Source organism: Scyliorhinus canicula, chromosome 1 (genome assembly GCF_902713615.1).
Source record: "Scyliorhinus canicula chromosome 1, sScyCan1.1, whole genome shotgun sequence".
NCBI classification, from domain to species: domain Eukaryota; kingdom Metazoa; phylum Chordata; class Chondrichthyes; order Carcharhiniformes; family Scyliorhinidae; genus Scyliorhinus; species Scyliorhinus canicula.
In genome coordinates, this window is record NC_052146.1 from 256,500,434 (window position 1) to 256,521,087 (window position 20,654).

A 20,654-nucleotide genomic window follows, 5' to 3' on the forward strand; every position below is an offset into this window, starting at 1 on the left:
CAGCTCAACTTTCCCGCCCAAACACCATAACCCTTTATTCCTTTATTCTTCAAAAAACTATATCGTTACCTTGAAAACATTTAATGAAGGAGCCTCAACTGCTTCACTGGGTAGGGAATTCCATGGATTCACAACCCTTTGGGTGAAGAGGTTCCTCCTAAACTCAGTCCTAAATCTCTTTCCCCTTTTTCTGAGGCTATGGCCCCTAGTTCTGCTTTCACCCGCCAGTGGAAACAACCTCTCCCCGCATCTATCCTATCTATTCCTTTCATAAATTTATGTTTCCATAATATCCCCCCCCCGCATCCTTCTAAATTCCAATGAGTACGGTTCCAGTCTACTCAACCTCTCCTCATAATCCAACCACCTCAACTCTGGGATTAACTTGGTTAAACCTTCATTGACACACCCTACCTGTTGCAACTTGGAAACCGTACTCGGATATATGAAAGGTCAAATCACAGTTAATTTAGGAAAAGCAGGCTGTGTCAGGAATTAATTTATAAAAATACCATTTAGCCTATGAAGTGTACTGTCTTGCGATTTAAAAGTTATATGCATTTTTGAGATAACAACTCTAGTCTACTAAAAAGGACCATTAGCTAAACTTTCTACAGAAACATGATTAGCTGCAATTAGAATTTTGTTATTAAAAAGGTGACAACGAGGTGAAAAGTCAAAGCTCACAGGAAGTAGATATCTAAAGCAATCAGGGATTCAAATAATCAATAATTCAACAAGTTACTGCACCCAACATTTTTCATATAATTTGACAGAATTTGCTTTCATTGACTTCAACTGGCAACTCAATGGCAATCATCTTGCCATTATTCTCAAATGCTGAACCAGATGGGTTTTTTAAAATGACAATTGGCAATGGTTTCACGGTCATCATAACATGTTTAATTCCAGATTTTTATTGAATTCAAATTTCACCATCTGTCGTGGTGCGATTCGAACCTGGGACCCCAGGGAATTACCCTGGGTCTCTGGATTGCTAGTCCAGTGACAATACCATTACGCCACCGCCTCACCTTCATTCTCAAATGCTATCATTTGATGTCACTTGCACTCACGAGCAATCATCTGGCTATCTTTCTATTTCATTTTTACCCAGAACTCACCAGGACTCCTTCAGACATCACTTTCTAAACCCGCGACTGCAACCATCCAGAAGGACAAGAGAGTCATTCACCATCCTGACTTGGAAATATATCGGCGTTCCTTCACTATTGTTGGGTTAAAATTCTGGAACTCACTCCCTAACAGCACAACGTACCTACACCTCAGGGAGTGGATTAAGAAGGCAGCTCACCACTACCTTCTCAAGGGCAACGAGGGGTGGGCAATAAATGCTGGTCTAGCTAATTGTGCTGCATTGTCTCTAGCAGTGCTCTAGCACTGTCTGAGCGGAGTCTGCATGTTCTCTCCGTGTCAGCATGCATTTCCTCCGGGTGCTCTGGTTTCCTCCCACAGTCCAAAGATGAGCAGGTTAGGTGGATTGGCCATGTTAAATTGCCCTTAGTGTCCAAACAAGGTTAGGAGGGGTTATTGGGTTGTGGGATTGGGTGGAAGTGAGGTCTTAAGTGGGTCGGTGTAGACTCGATGGGCCGAATGGCCTCCTTCTGCACTGTATGTTCTATGTCTATGTCTAATGACACCCACATCCCATAAATTAATTTTTAAAAGTTAGCTACCACAGAACCATACTTGTAGGGGCGGCACGGTGGCGCAGTGGTTAGCACTGCTGCCTCATGGTGGCAAGGACCCGGGTTCGATCCCAGCCCTGGGTCACTATCCATGTGCATTTTGCACATTCTCCCAGTGTCTGTGTGGCTCTGATCCCCACAAAAGATGTTGAGGGTACGTGGATTGGCTGCGCTTATTTTCCCCTTGCTCTACATGTCAGTCAGCCCAACATCATTGCTGAGACTTTTTGACACATAATTAATTAGCACTTAGGAAAGTATGGGCCAATTAATGAAAGTCAGCATGGATGTATTGAACGCAAATTGTGTTTAACTATCATGATGTAGTTCTTTGATGATATAAGGAAGAGGATTAACATGGGTAGTGCATCTGATATTTTGCACATAGGCTTTCAAATAGGTGTTTGTAAAAATACCATATAATAGACCTGTCAGCAAAATAAAAGCTCATGGGATTAAACAGACAGTGACAGTATAGACACAAAATTCGTGAATGTACGGCGAGCAGAGTGTAGTGGTGAATAGTTATTTTTAATTAAGGGATATTGTGATATTTCCCAGGTGTCTGTATAAGGACCACTGCTCTTATTGATAGATATCAATGACCCGTTCTTGGGTAAACAGGGCATAATTTCAAAGTCTGCACATGACACCAAATTCAGAAAAGTACTTAATAATAAGTAAGGTTGTAACTCTCTTCAAGAAATCACATGCTGGCTGATGCAAAGGACAGACATGCAGCAAATGAAATTTTACAGAAAAAAGGGTGAAGTTGCACATTTTGAAAGAAGAATGAGAAAAGGTACTATCAACTAAACATACAATTTAAAAGGGGGCAAGATCAGAGAGAGCTTATGGGTATGTATGCAAAATCTTTGAATGTGGCAAATCAAGAAAAGCACATGAGAACAATTACTTAAACAACAGATTAACAAAACACTTTATAAAATACCGGTTTGGCCTCAGCTCGAGTACTTTGTTCAATTCTTGACACCATACTTTAGAAAAGATGTCAAAGCCTTCAATAAAATACAGATGATTTACTGGAACGGTATCAGGATGAGGGAGTTCAGTTCTGTGGAGATATTAGGTAAACTGAGGTGTTTTTTCTTCGGTCAGGGAAGGTTAAGAGGTTTGATAGAGATGTTTAAAGTCACGAATGGATTTGACAGTGTAAATGAGGAGAAACTGATTCCAATGGCAAAAGAATCGGTAACACAGATTTAACATGATTGACAAAAGGAACTAGTGGTGAGATGAGGAGGAAAAGAAGTTACACAGTGTTTTATGCCCTGGCATTCATAGCCTGCAAGGATGGCAGAGGCACATGCAGTGTTAATTTTCAAAAAGAAACTGGATAAATACTTGAAAGCAAAATATTTACAGTGCCATGGAGACAGAGCCAGGAATTTGAACCAATTGGAAAGCTTTTTCATCAGTCGGCAAAGGTGCGATGGGCCTGCATTGATTCATAAAATTTGACAGCACCGTAGGCTAAACTGCCCATCAGGCCTTTGCCAGCTCATTGTAAGAGATATCCAATTCATGCAATTCCCTTTATTCCCCATAGTCCTACAAACATTTCCTTTTCAAGCATAAATATATATAAAGTTACTACTGAATCTTCTCTATTACGCTTCTAGGAACTTACATAGCAATTTACTATGTTAAAAATAAATTTCAACTGTCTGGTTCTTTTAACAATTATCTTAAAATCTGTATTGTCTGGTTACTGTCCCGCCTGCCAACAAAAACATGTTTTCCCCCATCTAAACTGGCCATTCAGAATTTGGAAGCTAATCTCACTCAATATGGACCATTGTGCAATATTAGGAAACAAATTTAAATTTCTCCAGAATTATATTTCAAAACATAGAAATACATGAACAATGTAAGGAAACGAGATCAACACGAATGATCACATCTGTGAAAAAAATGTAAAAAGCAGAAAACGAGCATAGCAAAGCAGTGAAATCTGAATTGTATCAGCTTGGGAAAGCTGAAATGATAACAGGATCTGCCTGCCAACAAAGTAGTTACAGTAATGATCCTAGTAAAACTAATGACTCGGGTTCTGTGCTGTAACTTGGAAGTAAGTTTGGTCAATAAGCTAATAACTGTTAACAGCTATAGTCACCTCAAATCACTATAGACCAGTCACTTATTGACCAATGAAACAATGACAACAGTTGTACACAACACAGTTAATCTCATCGTCTTGACAAAAGGATGACAGACAGTTCCTACGGGAATAGATCCAAGTAAGGGGGAAAAAATTAAAGAAAGCTAGATTGCAAAGCAAAAAGAAATCACAGGAAAACACTAGACAGGAAGAAAAATGAACAATTGGAGGCAAAAGCAAATAGGAAAAAAAAGGTATAAAAATGTAGGACAGATTAAAGATTAAAACAGAAATAAAAACACAAAAGCAGGACAAATAGGGGAAATTAAATGCCGAATTGTCCCAGACTTGCAAAGTAGCATTAGCTTCTGAAGGGTGGGAAAAAACAAGACTGCTATCTATTTCCATAGACTTAAAATGCCGGATTGCAGGCTTGAAAATAAAGTGTTGGAGATGTATCAAAAAAATGGATCAAACATTAGGTGAAGATTTATTGCAAGTAGTTTCATCTAATGCAAGAAAGATGAATTGATTTTGGTTAAATTAGATATAACTGACAATTCATTGGTAGGGAAGATGCATTATTTTCCAATTGTTATCCTCCCATGGTTTAAGTGATTTGTGCTCTATTGTATTTTATGAAAAGAACAGAGGAACTTTCAATGATTTAGATTGTATGTATTAATCATACCCAGTGGCTGTGAACCATATATCTAAAACTGAAGAAGATTTTTGACATCTAATTCTGTGACAAGACTTTGGCGCTAGATACCCTACTAATACCCATAATCTCAAATCCATTTACTGATACAGTTGAACAATTTTCTGTTTTAATTCTATGAGGCTTAAGGTGTCATTTCATTTCTGCAACCAAATAAAGCAGAGAACATTTTGGCTTTTATTTTTCTAATTTTAAGGTAAATAGAATTGAAAAAAACGAGCTAAATTTAGGTTCAAATAATTTTCTTAAATTTGTATATCATTGTTCCCATGACTAAATTTGCTCAAAAATTAAAACATTTAAAATAAAATTGAATACATTAGGGCAAAGGAAAAATAGATAATTGAGAAAGCTTTCATGACATTTGAAATGAAAAGATGTCTGCCAGAACATAGTATGTGAGTTGTTTTATTTTTTTTAAATAAATTTTAGATTACCCAATTCATTTTTTCCAATTAAGGGGCAATTGAGTGTGGCCAATCCACCTTGCCTGCACATCTTTGTGTTGTAGGGACGAAACCCATGCAAACACAGGGAGAAAGTGCAAACTCCACACGGACCCAGAGCAGGGATCGAACCTGGGACCTCGGCGCTGTGAGGCAGCAATGCTAACCATTGTGCTACCGTGCTGCCCTTAGTATGTGAATTGTTTGGTACAATGCTGTAATTAATTAAAGCCATTACTGTATCCAATGTTACCTAGCATATTTTACTGAAGTAATCAAAATGCAAAGTGCTTCAGTGTGCATGGACATGAAAGCATACCAAAACAACAATCTTTGATCCATTTTAATTCCTAAAACATTCAAAACGACAATTGTTTCTAACGTGTTCATTTACTTTGGATTTTGCTGGTATCATACAAAGACAAAAGAGCTAAAATATTTAATGTCCAGTATATATGAATTAATATCAATATTTCTTTAAACCATACTCCTCTGTTCTTAATTTAAACAGAATTTATACTTGAAGCTAAGAATATTAAACAATCCATTTGGAATTGAAAACATCTGACATCAGTTCAATCACAGTGTAGTATCTCCCTCATCAACAACAATTCACAATAGGAGGTAATTTCTCTGCCTCTTCGAATAATTTTCAAATACATTGCCAGTGAGCAAAAATAAAGATAAATTCAGCAGACGTATATGCGCACCTTTCACAACATGATTTAAAGCTCAGCACCTTTCTGGTTTTGGAGGAAAAAATCAGTGGTATTTTTTCCCTTTTTTCATGCCCTTTGCTGGTAACACCATGGGTACGTCATATGTCATAAATACCATGAGAACTAATCCATCAGTTGTAATGGCTCCTATAAAACACCACTGTGAGATTGCAATAAGACTGGAAAATAGGCTACAAATCCCAGCTATGCTCAGGCTTGCAATGAAGCGAGACAGAAAGGAGGTGGGAAAGGGATCAAGAGATAGATGGTCACCTGAACCATGACCAGAAAGGGCAGAGGTCACAGGCCAAGGTTTTTATAACATCTCCACCATCTAACTTCAGTAAGGTACTAGTTCTAAGCTATCATAACAGTTACACAGGACAAAGAGAAAGAATAAAATTTGCTTACCTTTGTGGAAATCTTCCTGGATCCCCTTCTGCCATTTCTATTTGCCATTCCAGACAGTCGGGTAAGTGTAGCTTGAAACCCTATCAAACAAGCAGTTAGTTTAAGAGATTTTGATATGACCTATTTGACAGCTATTTCAGTTGAAAGGGACATGGAGTGGACTTTGATCCTTTAAAACACTGCCAGTCATGCGAAAGGTAATTGACAAATATAATTGTTAATTTTTACAAACAACAGTAATATCTTGATTTGGGAGAAAACAAAACATATTAACCCTTTGAGAATTGCATTCCCATCTTGGCACCAAAATCAAAGACATCAGAAATAATTTTAAAATGTATTCACAGAAAGCCAAATTAATAAATCTTTCAGTGTTCCACAGCCCACAAATTTAAACATAAAGAATTCAGAATTATTTTTGCAGCTGGCTTTTGGGTAGAAATATAGCTTTTGATTCAATACATCATGACAAATTTTTATCGCGTGTTAATTTGCTCTTCACCTCGGGCTCCATTTTCCAAGATCTAAATCTTACACACTCGTTTCGACATTTTATTCTGCAAATTTTCCCCATTTGAAGTTTGACAATGAACACATCATGCAAGTTTAGTCATTGGCCATAAGAAATGTAAATCTAACTGTATATCATGAGTCATCTGTGGAGCAGTAGGAACCACTCTCACCTCAAGGGCAATAAGTTGTGGATTCAAGCCACTCTGGAGACTTCAGCACAAAATTTGTGGCTGGAAATGGCAGGGAGGAGGAGTGGGGGGCGTTGAGTGGGGGGGGTGTCCCCCGATGTACTGGCTAGCATTTTTCCCTAAACCAGATTATCGGATCATTGTCTCATTGCTGTAGAACTTTACTGTGCACATGTTAGCTGCCGAAATTCTGACATTGTAGAAACATAGGAAATAGGAGCAGAAAGTTAACCATTTTTTCCCTTTGGCCCTGCTCTATCATTTAGTATAATCATGGCTGATCTTCTACCTCAACTCCAGTTTCCCACATTGTCCCCATATCCATTAAATTCCTTGGTATCCAAAAAATTATTCATCTTTGTCTTTAATAAGCTCAATTACTGAGTAACAACAGCCCTCTGGAATAGAGTGCATTGTAACAATGCTTACACTTCAAAACTTCTTAATTAGCTGAAAAGCACTTTGGGATGTCCTGAGGTGCATTACATTAACTCAAGTTCTTTCTTTTCTTATGTCAGTTTTGTCAGAGCAATTTTATTCATTCGCCCAGTACATGCACAAAATTCTACTGTACGTCGAAAAACTACAAAAAGGTTAAGTCAAGGGGCTAATTGTTATGCAGCAAGTGTGGGAACTTTTGTAAAAAAATTGGCTTAGACACAGAAAAGTGTTTAAAAGGAAACCAGAACATCAAATCTGAAAGCATGCTCTGATAAACTTATATGCATTGCCAAACAATAAAGCATTAAGTAATTTAACAAAATATACTTGTATCAAATAACAATATGCAAAGTTTGAAATATATTAAGAAAGCATTTTCTTTTTGTCTTTGTACTTTATCTTGCTTCCATCTATTGATTCTAGCAAATTTACTCAAACTGTTTTCTTCCGAAAGCAATTATACATTTGGCAATGGCATGAAAAGGAAAGAAAAAGTCCCAAGTTAGCACATTTCAAATATCCTAAAACTGACAGTCTAAACCTTTACAGTTCAGAACCAACGGCAACTCTCCTGTCAAGCAAACAAGTAAAATTATTTAAGATTTCCAGTATCCACAGTATTTTGTTTTTATTTAAGTAAAATTATTTAGCCTTACATCTGCAATTGGAAGCAAGAATGGTACTGACCTCTATGGGCTGTTTGCGACATGAGAGGGAAAGTGCCAGTTAAGATGCTTTCAAATACTGGATCTGGCAGTTCGCTCTCCAGTTCCAGAGCATCATCTTGCTCCCACCAAGGAATGATCCCAGCAATGCCACATGCTCCACCAGGTTCACCCTCAAAGAACCAGTCACTTTGTTCGTCGTCACCTTTAACACAAAACTCAAGTCTTAAAAGAAGTACATTTATATATAAAGAAATATTGTACAATACATTCTCTGCCAAACAAATAAGCACCATAACTTGGCATAGGCTTGGTATCCAAAATGCTCAAAACATCTAAGAGCTACTTTTGATATACTGTTGGGAACAAAATTATGCTATTTAAATCTCAGAATTCAAATATATAAGAAGTGAAAGGGACGGTGAAGTGTATAGTGGTAGAAGATGAAAATACAGGAAATACTCAGCAGGTCAGGCAGCACCTGTGGAGAAAAACAGAGTTAATGGTTCAGGTTGATGACCCTTTGTCGAGAAAAAGAGAAGTATAATAGACTTTGAACAAATAAGAGGAGGAAGGAAGAACAAAAGGGAAGGTCTGTGATAGGGTCTTGGGTGTGGAAAATGAGGGAAGTGGAACGTTTTGTTCTGGGAGTGGTTAGGGTACCAAAGAACAAAGAAAAGTACAGCACAGGAACAGGCCCTTCGGCCCTCCAACCCTGTGCCAACCATGCTGCCTGTCTAAACTAAAATCTTCTACACTTCTGGGGTCCGTATCCCTCTAGATAGATAGATAGAACATACAGTGCAGAAGGAGGCCATTCAGCCCATCGAGTCTGCACTGACCCACTTACACCCTCTTTCCATTACCCAATAACCCCTCCTAACCTTTTTTTCTTGGTCACCAAGGGCAATTTATCATGGCCAATCCACTTAACCTGCACATATTTTGACTGTGGGAGGAAACCGGAGCACCCGGAGGAAACCCACACAGACATGGGGAGAAGGTGCAGACTTGCGCAGACAGTGACCCAGCGGGGAATCGAACCTGGGACCCTGGCGCTGTGAAGCCACAGTGCTATCCACTTGTGCTACCGTGCTGCCCGTATTCCCATCCTATTCATGTATTTGTCAAGATGCCCCTTAAACATCACTATCGTCCCTGCTTCCACCACCTCCTCCGGCAGAGAGTTCCAGGCACCCACTACCCTCTGTAAAAAAAACTTGCCTCGTACCTCTCCTCTAAACCTTGCCCCTCGCATCTTAAACCTATGCTTCCAAGTAATTAACCCCTCTAACCTGAGAAAAAGCCTCCGACTATCCACTCTGTCTATGCCCCTCATGCTTTTGTAGACCTCTATCACGTCACCCCTTAACCTATCATTCCAGTGAGAACAAACAGAGTTTATTCAACCTCTCCTCATAGCTAATGCCCTTCATACCAGGCAACATCCTGGTAAATCTCTTCTGCACTCTCTCCAAAGCCTCCACACCCTTCTGGTTGTGTGGCAACCAGGATTGAACACTATACTCCAAGTGTGCCCGAACTAAGGTTCTATACAGCTGCAACATGACTTGCCAATTTTTATACTCAATGCCCTGGCCAATGAAGGCAAGCATGCCATATGCCTTCTTGACTACCTTCTCCACCTATGTTGCCACTTTCATTCACCTGTTGACCTGTACACCTAGATCTCTCTGACTGTCAATACTCTTGAGGGTTCTACCATTCACTCCATATTCCCTACCTGTATTAGACCTTCCAAAATGCATAATCTCACATTTGTCCGGATTAAACTCCACCTGCCATATCTCCGCCCAAGTCTCCAAACTATCTGAATCCTGCTGTATCCTCTGACAGTCCTCACTACTATCGAGAGAGAGAGCGAGAGCGAGAGAATTGAGGGAGGCCCGGGTTGGACTGGAAGAAGGAATGCTCCACATAAAGGTAGGAATAGCTAGAATCCCTGTAGGTTCCCACAGCAACCACTTTTCATTCAAGAGGCAGAAATCTTTGAGACAATTCTAGTGAGGATTTGATGCGTAGAGGGATGGGACTCTTTTCTTCCCTTCCTTGACTTCTATCTCCATTCTGACAAAAGGCTATCGGATAATATTCATTACAAGCCACAGTGACATTAGCTACACTTCCTCACACCCCACTTCCTGTAAAGCTCTATTTAATTCTTCCAGGTTCCCCATCTCAAGTCATGTCAGATGATGCAACCTTCCATATTAGCATTTCAGATACGTCTTGCTTATTCCTCAACCAAGGTCTCCCCCACCTCTCCCAGAATGGTTGACTGGGCCCTCCACTATGTCCAATCTGTTTCACACACTTCTGCTGCCATCCCTTCCCCTCCTTCAAAGAATTATGATTGGGTTTCCCTCATCATCACCTTCCACCCAGGAGCCTCCATATTCAACGGATCTTTCACCACCATTTGTTTGACCAAGAGATGGGATGCTGGAGTGTTTCTCTGTGTTCCTGGGAGTATCCTGTCATGACTGAGTTCCGGGTAGAGCAGTTGTAGGAGTCTGGTGTTAGATACAGTACTGCACAGCACAGCCGAGTGATTAGCATCTCAATACTGGGCTTTAAAGAGGATGCTGCTGTTGGACTTGCCGCTGGATTTGGAGGATCTTATGAAGACAATGCTGCCGGTACTTCCCCAGTGCTTACATGACTGCTTAAGTTGTCCAAATCTCTGAAGCATATCACCCAAGTATCTGAAACATATCAGAGTGCTGGGATCACTGCTGCCTAGTAAACCACAACCTTAGTCCCAGGTCAAAAGACCTAGTCCTCAGATACACTTTTTCTCAATCATTTAAAAGACGGTTCTGTCACATTGGAAGCGATGATGAATTTTGTCATCTAATTCTGTTTTCATGGAGAGGACCCCAAGATATGGAAATTGATCTACGTTTTCCCAGGTCACCATTTATTTTAATTGATGGTGGAGAGGGGTGCCAGTAGTTATGCCGTGGGAGCACATTGGAAGAGAAACTTAGTTTTCCAGGTGTTTAGTGAGTGGTCTATTTTCTCATACGCTACAGGGAAGGAGTTTACAATGATCTAGAGTTCAGGTTTTTAAGCAAGCACACATATATGCACCATCTACATACTGGAGATCAATTATCCAAGGCTTCAAACATTCCTTCCAAGCGAAACAGTGATGTATTTGTATTCATTTCAATTTAGTATACTATATTCGCTGCCCACAGTGCTGTCTGCTCACAGCAAACTTAAGATAATAAAATATTGAAGAGTTGGTTTATTTTACACCAACACAAAAAGTGGTCCCCCTCCTTTTGCAGAGAGATGAGGAAATGAAAAGGGTATGTGGCAAGACCACCATTAAAAATAAGAGTTATGATTTCACATAAGTCCAGAATCAGAAGTCCAACGGTTATATTCCTTCAGAGGTTTGGAGGCTGAAACTTTTGCAAGGTAATCTGGCTTTCCAGAAGCAAGAACATACACAACCAAAGAAGGCACACAGTGATTAATTAGTCTTAAACGCATCGATACAGGAGTTCCGTTATTTCCAGTAGTACTGCTTAGGTTCAGTTCCACAAGATTCCGGTAGCTTGCAAAGGTCATTTGACATACTTTCCACTTTACTTCCTGGATTTTGGACAAAGGATGTTTTTCCCAGATCCTACATTTTTACAGGCTTAATAGAGGAGTTCAGATCCCTGTTGGTCCTTGCAGACATACAATATCTGTGGCCAGAGTTCTGCCGTAGAAATGTAAAAGGGTGTTGGAGCATTATCTTTGGAATTTGATTTTCTGCAGTCACAGGGCAGTAGCCCCCCCCCCCCCCCCCTTTAAAGATAACAAGTTTCCTGTTGTTTTTTTAAGATTAAACATTTGTCTGGTACAAGTCATGTTCAGGGTAAAGCCATTGTCCATTTTGAAAAAAAAGTAGCCAGATTGACATGAATATATATTTTCCTTCCCGTCTTCTCAACAGGACACTTGTCATTTCAATTTTGGATCTTGCTTCCACTCGAAACTACTATAATGTACTGTTAGGAAAATAAAGGTGGTTTTCAGGGATTTATATTTGTATTGGTAAACATTATAAATAAGGTATGGTTTTTAAATTGGTTTAATTTAATGTTTTATGCCTGAAAGAGTAATTAAGATTCATGCTGGATAAAAGATGTTTGTATGTGTGGGGGTTGGTCAGTTCTATCTGTGCCTCTATTGTGCTCAGAGAGGGCTACGGTGTGAAGAGTAAATAAACTAGCAGTAGTTGCTCAGCAACTAGAGCCTTGTAAGGCTGAGAAGCTTTAATGTTTTAGCTTAGCTAATCTGATTACAGCTGCAGATAGGTAGTGAGAGAGAAGGCAGCCCCCACAGCTCTGCTAAAAGCAGTTGGTTTTAGAAGGCTAAAGAGGGAACATGTCTCTCAGCTTTGCTAGAAGGAAAAGCCACACCATGGAGTAATAGTTAAGAAAACAGATACCGGAAATCTAAAGTCCAGCTAATTAAGAAGGGAGAGGTGTAAAACCTGAAAATGAAACCTTGAAGCAAGTTGCAGAGAGAAAGCATAATTTAAAAATTTAAAAGTGCGACTTTTGAAAGCGAAATTTTAAATCACTCGTGTTGAAGCCTGTGTTCAGAAAGACAAGGTGGCTCACAGTGTCTGGGGGCATTTTGAGGAGAAATTCACATGGATTCGGAGAGGAGTGCGTCTTATCATAGTCATCTTGTGTGCTTAAAAACAACTTTGTTTGTTAATGAGACCGTTGTGGCTGTAGATGTACTCTGTAATCCATGTTTATCTGAACAAATACACACAGATTTTAAGATATGGGGGGATTAAGGAGTATTGTAACATAATCCAATTTTATCACGTTTGATAATTTTTTCTCTTGTTGTTCAAACTAATTAGTGGTCCCGTGACTCTGTTCCCCCAGCCATTTTTCATAAAATTTTTCTAAAGTCTTTTGAGCCAGGATTCCATTTCGGGATTTTCCCATCCATTTATAACATCAACTGGAATCATAACAATACTAATGAAGCTCAAAATATGTTTGAGGAAAAGTACCCCATTTTTCCTCTAAGCACCAAACAGACATTTGGACTCAAAATGGAGTTCAAAAATTTTAAATCACAATCTCCAACTGAATTCTGTTTCTTATTGCTGTTTTCTCCTCAGTCTCTTTCCTTATTCTTTCAGCAGCAACAATGACCACAGGAATTTGCAGGGGGTTCAGAGCATGTTTCCACTTTGGACATTTTCAAGTGGAAACATGCTCTGAACCCCCTGCAAATTCCTGTGGTCATTGTTGCTGCTGAAAAAATATCTGGAGCAGACAGAGATCAAAATGCAATATTGTGAATTCCTGCTTCTATGGGGAAAGAAGTCTATTCGCTATTAGAATAGACTACTCTGCAATGTAGATTCCCCTGCAATATTGCAGTCAGAATTGTTCAACTGTATTATAGGTTTAGCCACAGTTTTCAAGACTTGAACTGAAAATTTAGTTATTAACTCTCAAAATAAATAGCTTATGCAAAATTGTACAGAAACCAAATGGTTTCTGTTCAATTTTGCATAAGTTACTTATTTTGAGAGTTAATAACTAAAGTTAAAATCATCAAACAAAACAATCAATAATAACAGCAAGTTTACTGATCTCACAATCCCAATAGAGACAAGTGCTCAAAGGAAATGCAGATTGAAGACAGGGCTACTGTACAATTGTGCCCTATCTTTGACCCATCTCTGCTCTCTAGGAATCCAAAATTGGTGAATTTACTCGAGAAGGATTAGTGTTTAAAATTCAGGCATTCCCGACAGCTATAACAACTACAAAAGTTAACTGTTCAACAATTCTATTATTTTAATTGTAAAAATCAAAGGAAAACTACAGAACCAAATAAAAACCAGATGATCTCTCATGGTATTACTCAGATAAAACTAAAAGAGTTACTGTCTTGCTATAATTGTCTCGGATTCTTCACTATTTTCAGCTCCTCCTCCATCTGTTTACTTTTCACTCTTTTTCCCTCTTCATATGTGCACCATTTGGTTTATTGTTACCTCCGCCACTAAAGATGGGTGGAGGTAATGTTTTCACTCCAGCTTTTAGTCTGTTTGTGAACAATATATCTGAAATCTGATGGACAGATTTATATGATGCTTGGCACACATAAATGGTATTAACCCAAGGGAGAAGTGATTAATTTTTGGTGAAGATGCTGATTCGGATCAGGATCGTGGAATTTTTTTTGAAGGATCCATTAACAAATGTTGAATCCTCTTGATAATTTTGTCATTTAGGGGTCATTAAGTGAATTTGGTTATTTTGGTTTACTGGGAATCGTAAAACAGAGCATCAACCATGCAGAAAAAGTCTCAAGGGAGAACTGCGTAACTGTAATATCGTTACCACAATGTGATGGAGGTATGTGTCCTACTGAGTACCCTCTTCACTTGTTGGGCGGTTCTTAATACAGAAGATGGGGGTCTCGCTCGCCAGTTACAGAGCCGATAAGAGCCCTGCACTTCCTCTTTTAGGGAAGGTTTGTAAGTAGATAGTGATGGGGTCTTCACCCGGATTAAGGATCCTCAACACAAAATTCCCACCCAAAGCGACTTGCTAACCAGCAGCTCTAATGAATGGCAGGTAGTTGCTGCCAATACAACACATGGTCAAATATTTTTGTTCAAACTCAGGCCACAGGCGAGTGATAGCAGGAGGGGAGCCATGGTGTGGGGATCACAGTCAGAAGCAAGAGCATCAGGTCCCTCCCCTCCTTACATCAAAAGTTAGCTCGAATTTTAAGATATGCCCCTTTGTTCTGGACTTCACTACCATAGAAAATAGTTTATCTTTATCTATCATGTCAACTCCATGCTTCATCTTAAATACTTCAAATAAATCTTCGATGCTTAAAAGAATACTAGACGGGCTTCCGGTGGCGGCGATGTCCGAGTGAGCCGCACATTCGATAGGCTCTCACTCCGGCGGGCGTTTAGGGGCTGATTCCCCGCGATAGCGGGACCACGGAGCTGAAGGAAGGCGGATGCGAAAGTGCTGAGGAGCGGGCTGCGGCACATGGAACAGCGGGAGTCCAGGAGGCAGAAGAAAAGAGAGAAAAAGGGACAGAGACAAGGACCTGAGGAAACCTACCTGGAACCTAAGATGGTGGACACACGGACCCCGGACTCAGCAATCCAGCAGGCGCTGGATAACATGCTCCAGGTAATGAAGTCCAGTTTTGAAGCGATGAAGCGGGACAGCTTGGACCCAATCCAGAAAGCGGTGGATCAGCTGAACCAGAGGCTGGATGCGCAAGATGTTAAAGTTAAGGAGCTGGGAAAAACGGTGGAGGAGCAGGCGGATGCGCAGACAGTTGCGGCGCTAGAAGTTGACAGGCTGAAGGAGCGAGAGAAGATTGCTAGACAGAGTGGAGGAGCTGGAGAATAGAGCCCACAGGAAAAACCTGAGGATGGTCGGCCTCCCGGAGGGGGCTGAGGGAGCTGATGCCGCAGCGTTTGTAGCAGACCTATTGATGCAACTGATGGGGGCCGAAGCCTTTCCGCGACCGCCGGAGCTGGAGGGGGCATAGAGTGCAGGCGAGGCAGGGGCGGCCGGGCGGACCCCGCCCGCCCGATGGTGATTAGGTTCCACAGGTTCGTGGACAAGGAGTGGGTGCTGCGGTGGGCAAAGAGCGCCAGGAGCAGCGCGTGGAACAACAGTGTCCTCCGCATTTACCAGGACCTAAGCCAGGAGGTGGCTCGGCGGCGAGCAGACTTTAAGAATGTCAAGGAGGTGCTGTTCAAGAAGCACGTGGAGTTTGGTCTGCTGTTCCCGGCTCGTCTATGGGTTGCGCACCAGGGTCAACACCACTACTTCTCCGAGCCTGAAGAAGCGATGGACTTTGCGAGGGATCAGGGGCTGGTCCCGAAAAGAGGCCCCACGGACGCGAATTAGGGCCCGAGGACTACCGTGGGAAGGTACGCCGAATGGGCCTGGACTGCTGGTCAACGGTTTGCTGGGTCAAAGGTGCCAAGCGGAACATTTGGGACTCTTTCCTTTGTTCATGGACATTGGTTTGGGGTTTTTTTAACGAAGGGGGACCGGTCAGCAAGGGGGGCCAAGGACGTGGGGTGGGGGTTTTTTTTTGTTTTTTTTTCTTTTCTTTACGTCCATGCCTTCCTGTGCCAGTGAGTTTGCTCCAGTGGGTTGGAGAAGGCGCCGGAGTGTTGAGTCACCGGGCTAGCAGATTGGCTAGTCAAGGGAGTCAGGTGGTGGGGGGGGAGATCACAGCCAGTGGATGGCAGGGGTGGGTGTATTGGGGGATGTTGTTAGGGGGGGGGGTTGTTCTGCTGATGTGGGAGGGACTTGAAATAGGCACTGGAAAGGAGGTCGAGGGTGGAGGCAGCCAACAGGCGGGCCGGGGGCCGGCCTGAGAAAGGCTATGGCTGACCAGCGTGGTGGTGGGGGAGGGAGGGAGGGAGGGGGGGTGTTCCCCCGACCAGGCTGATTACCTGGAACGTCAGGGGACTGAATGGGCCGGTTAAGAGGGCGCGGGTGTTCGCGCACTTGTGGGTTCTGAGGGCGGACGTAATTATGTTGCAGGAGACACATCTGAAAGTGTCTGACCAGACCAGGCTAAGGAAGGGCTGGATTAGCCAGGTCTTCCACTTGGACTCGAAGTCCAGGGGGGGTGGCAATCATGATCAACAAGCAGGTGCAATTTGAGTCGGAGGGCATAGCCGCAGACAGGGGGGGCAGATACCTGATGGTACGGGGCAGACTGGAGGGGAGAAGAGTGGTGCTGGTGAATATATATGCCCCGAACTGGGATGACGTGGACTTCATTAAAAGAGTGCTGGGGAAGATCCCGGACCTGGACTCTCGCAGGCTAATAATGGGGGGGGGGGGGACCTTAACATGGTCCTTGACCCGGCTTTGGATCGGTCGTGTCCCAGAACGGGGAGACTCCCAGCAATGGCAAGGGAGCTGAAAGGGTTTATGGAGCAAATGGGGGCAGTGGACCCCTGGAGCCAGACAGCCAACAGGAAGAGGCTACTCGTTTTACTCGTACGTCCATAAAGTATATTCTAGGATAGATTTCTTCGTACTAAGCAGGGATTGCTTAGGGGAGGTAAAGAACACGGAATATTCGGCAATTACTATCTCAGACCATGCCCCTCACTGGGTAGACCTGCAGATCGGGGGGGGGGGCGAGCTACCAACGCCCGCAATGGAGGCTAGACGTGGGACTGCTGTCGGAGGAGGGTATCTGTGAGAGGCTTCGGAGGTGTATGCAAAATTACCTGCAGGTGAATGACACGGGGGAGGTCTCAGCGGCGACCCTGTGGGAGGCGCTAAAGGCAGTAGTGCGGGGGGGGAGCTGATTTCAATTGGGGCCCACAGAGCCAAGGCAGAGATGGATAGATTGGTCAGAGAAATTGGTCGGATAGATGAAGAGCACGCGGAGTCCCCGGGGGAGGTTTTACTCAGGGAGAGGCAGAGACTACAGGTGGAACTGGGGGCACTATCCACGAGTAGGGCAGTGGAACAGCTTAGGAAGGCAAGGGGCGTGGTGTATAAGCATGGGGAAAAGGCTAGCAGACTGTTAGCGCAGCAACCCAAGAGGAGGGAGGCGGCCAGGGAAATAGGTAGAGTGATGGATGGGGAGGGGCGCAAAGTGGAGGACCCGGCAGGATTGAATAGGCTATTCCAGGACTTCTATCGCAAGCTGTATATTTCGGAGCCGCCAGAAGAACCGGAGGAGATGAAAAGGTTTCTGGACGGGTTAACATTCCCAACAGTAGGTGGGGGGCGAGTGGATGAGCTGGGGCCCCGATTAGAGTGGAGAAGGTATTGGGGGGCCTAAAGGCCATGCAGTCGGGGAAAGCCCCGGGGCCGGATGGATACCCAGTAGAGTTCTATAGGATGTTTTCTGAGCTGGTGGGCCCGGTCTTGGCGAGGTTTTTCAATGAGGCAAGGGACAGAGGGACCCTGCCGCCGACAATGTCGCAAGCCACTATATCACTGATATTGAAGCGGGGTAAAGACCCGGAGGCGTGCGGGTCTTACAGGCCAATCTTCCTGATTAATGTTGACGCCAAGCTCCTGGCAAAGGTACTGGCGGTTAGAATGGAGGACTGCGTACCGGAGGTGATTGGGGAGGACCAAACTGGGTTCGTGAAAGGTAGGCAGCTGGCGGCCAACCTGAGAAGATTACTTAATGTGATAATGATGCCCCCGGCGGTAGTGGAGGTAGTGGTGGCGATGGACGCCGAGAAGGCCTTTGACCGGGTGGAGTGGGACTATCTATGGGAGGTGCTCGGACGGTTTGGGTTCGGGAGGGACTGGTGGATTGGATCAAATTATTATATCAGGCCCCGAGGGCCAGCGTCTGGACCAACAGAGAAGTGTCGGAGTACTTTAGGCTGTACCGAGGGACCAGACAGGGCTGCCCGCTCTCCCCGCTGCTGTTTGCGCTGGCCATAGAGCCACTGGCAATTGCGCTGAGAGCCGCAGAGGGATGATGAGGGGTGGGGTAGAACATAGGGTCTCTCTTTACGCAGACGTCCTGCTCCTGTACGTGTCGGACCCAGTGGCCGGGATGGGAAGTATACTGGGAATGTTGAGGAAGTTCGGCCAGTTTTCAGGAAACAAATTAAATACAGCCAAGAGTGAAATATTTGTGGTACAGGCAAGGGGCCAGGAGAACAGATTGAGAGGGCTATCGTTTAGGTTTGTTGAGGAAACTTTCCGGTATTTGGGAGTCTAGGTGGCACGAGACTGGGGCAGGCTGCACAAGTTAAATTTGGCCAGGGTGGTGGAGCAAATGAAGGGAGAGTTTCGGAGATGGGATGCACTCCCGCTGTCGCTGGCAGGGAGGGTGCAGACTGTAAAGATGACAATCCTCCCTAGATTTCGGTTTGTTTTTCAGTGCCTCCCGATCTTTGTCCCACAGTCCTTCTTCAAAAGAGTTAACAGGATGATCATGAGCTTTATCTGGGAGGGACAATCCCCGCGGGTGAAGAAGGCGATGCTGGAGAGGAACCGCAGCGAGGGAGGGCTGGCTTGGCAGAGTCTGATTAATTATTACTGGGCGGCCAACATCGCTATGATAAGGAAGTGGATGGTGGGTACGGGGTCTATCTAGGAGCGGGTGGAGGCGGCTTCGTGCAGGGGCTCCAGCTTGGCAGCCCTAGTCACGGCTCCTCTACCGCTGCCGCCGGCCAGGTACTCCACCAGCCCAGTAGTGGTGGCGCCACTGTGGAAATGGGACCAGTGGAGGAGGCATGTAGGGGTGACGGGGGCGGCGGTTTGGGCGCCAATCTGCGACAACCATCGGTTTGCCCCCGGGAGTATGGATGGGGGGTTTAGAGTATGGCGGTGGGCGATATGTTCCTGGAAGGGAGCTTTGCGAGTTTGAGGAGCTTGGAGGAGAAATTTGGGCTGGTAAGGGGAAATGATTTTAGGTACCTACAGTTGCGGGACTTTGTTCGTAGACAGGTCCCATCTTTCCATGCCTCCCGCCAATGGGGATCCAAGACAGAATAGTCTCTGGGGGGGGGGGGGGTGGAAACAAGGGTAGGGTAGAGTCTCTGATATTTATAAGGTGCTCAAGAGGGAGGAAGGGTCCCAGACGGAGGAACTGAAACTTAAATGGGAGGAGGAGCTTGGTGGGGAAATGGAGGATGGGCTGTGGGCAGAGGCCCTGAGTAGGGTAAATTCGACAGCGACATGTGCCAGGCTCGGGCTGATCCAGTTTAAGGTCGTTCACCGGGTCCACATGACGGTGGCTCGGATGAGCAAATTCTTTGGGATAGAGGACAAATGCGCTAGGTGCGCGGGAGGACCAGCGAACCAAGTTCACATATTTTGGGCATGCCCTAAGCTTAGGGGTTACTGGGAGGGATTTGCGGGCGTCATGTTCCGGGTGCTAAAAACAAGGGTGGTGATGGGTCCAGGGGTGGCAATTTTTGGGGTTTCGGAGGACCCGGGAGTCCAGGGGGAGAAAGAGGCCGATGTTTTGGCCTTTGCTTCCCTGATAGCCCGGCGACGAATACTATTGGCGTGGAGGGACTCAAAGCCCCCGAAGACTGAGTTGTGGCTTGCGGACATGTCGAGTTTCCTGGGTATAGAAAAAATTAAGTTCGCCTTGAGGGGATCTGTACAAGGGTTCGCCCGGAGGTGGCAACCATTTATTGACTTATTTGCGGGAGAGTGAGCGTCAGCAGGGGGTGGGGGTAGGGGGGTAGAGTAGAGTAGAGTAGGAGGGATAAAATGGCGGGTAGTACCAGTGGGAGAGGAGCGGGCTTGTGCAGCATGTTACGATTGAAGTATTGAATGTACGTGGATGTTTGCACATTTTTGCCTTTTTTGCTTTCTTTCTCTTGATGTCTGTAACTGTTTACAAAGCCAAAAACTACCTCAATAAAATTGTTTATTAAAAAAAAAATACTAGACTCTCATCCAGCTGTTTCAAAAAAGAGTAATGGATACCTGAGCACTCAGCCACAATTGGGGAAAATTGTGCTTGGTTGGTAGCGCTGGCTCTCTATTCTATTAATTTCACAATATTTATTTACATAAGATCAAAGAGTTCTCAAGTGCCTGCAGTATCAGCTATTGGTACTTTAAAAGGGTCTGGCTGATTAACGTTTTTAAATCGGGCTGCAGTAAAAGCAATCTTTATGAATGAACATGCCATTGTTATCATACGGCTCA

At 43.7% G+C, this 20,654-nt stretch overlaps 1 protein-coding gene across 5 annotated transcripts in view; it reads right to left on the minus strand.

Annotated features, from left to right (window-relative positions):
- The window catches only part of LOC119973540 (G patch domain-containing protein 2-like), a 321,685-nt gene that overhangs the window by 258,376 nt on the left and 42,655 nt on the right, over positions 1-20,654 (minus strand). For all 5 annotated transcript variants that reach the window (XM_038811829.1, XM_038811837.1, XM_038811847.1 and 2 more), the window contains exons 4-5: positions 7,958-8,140; positions 6,129-6,208 (exon numbers count right to left, since the gene is read on the minus strand). In XM_038811829.1, coding sequence (XP_038667757.1) covers positions 6,129-6,208; positions 7,958-8,140 — 263 coding nt within the window. The remainder of the gene's footprint in view (positions 1-6,128; positions 6,209-7,957; positions 8,141-20,654) is intronic.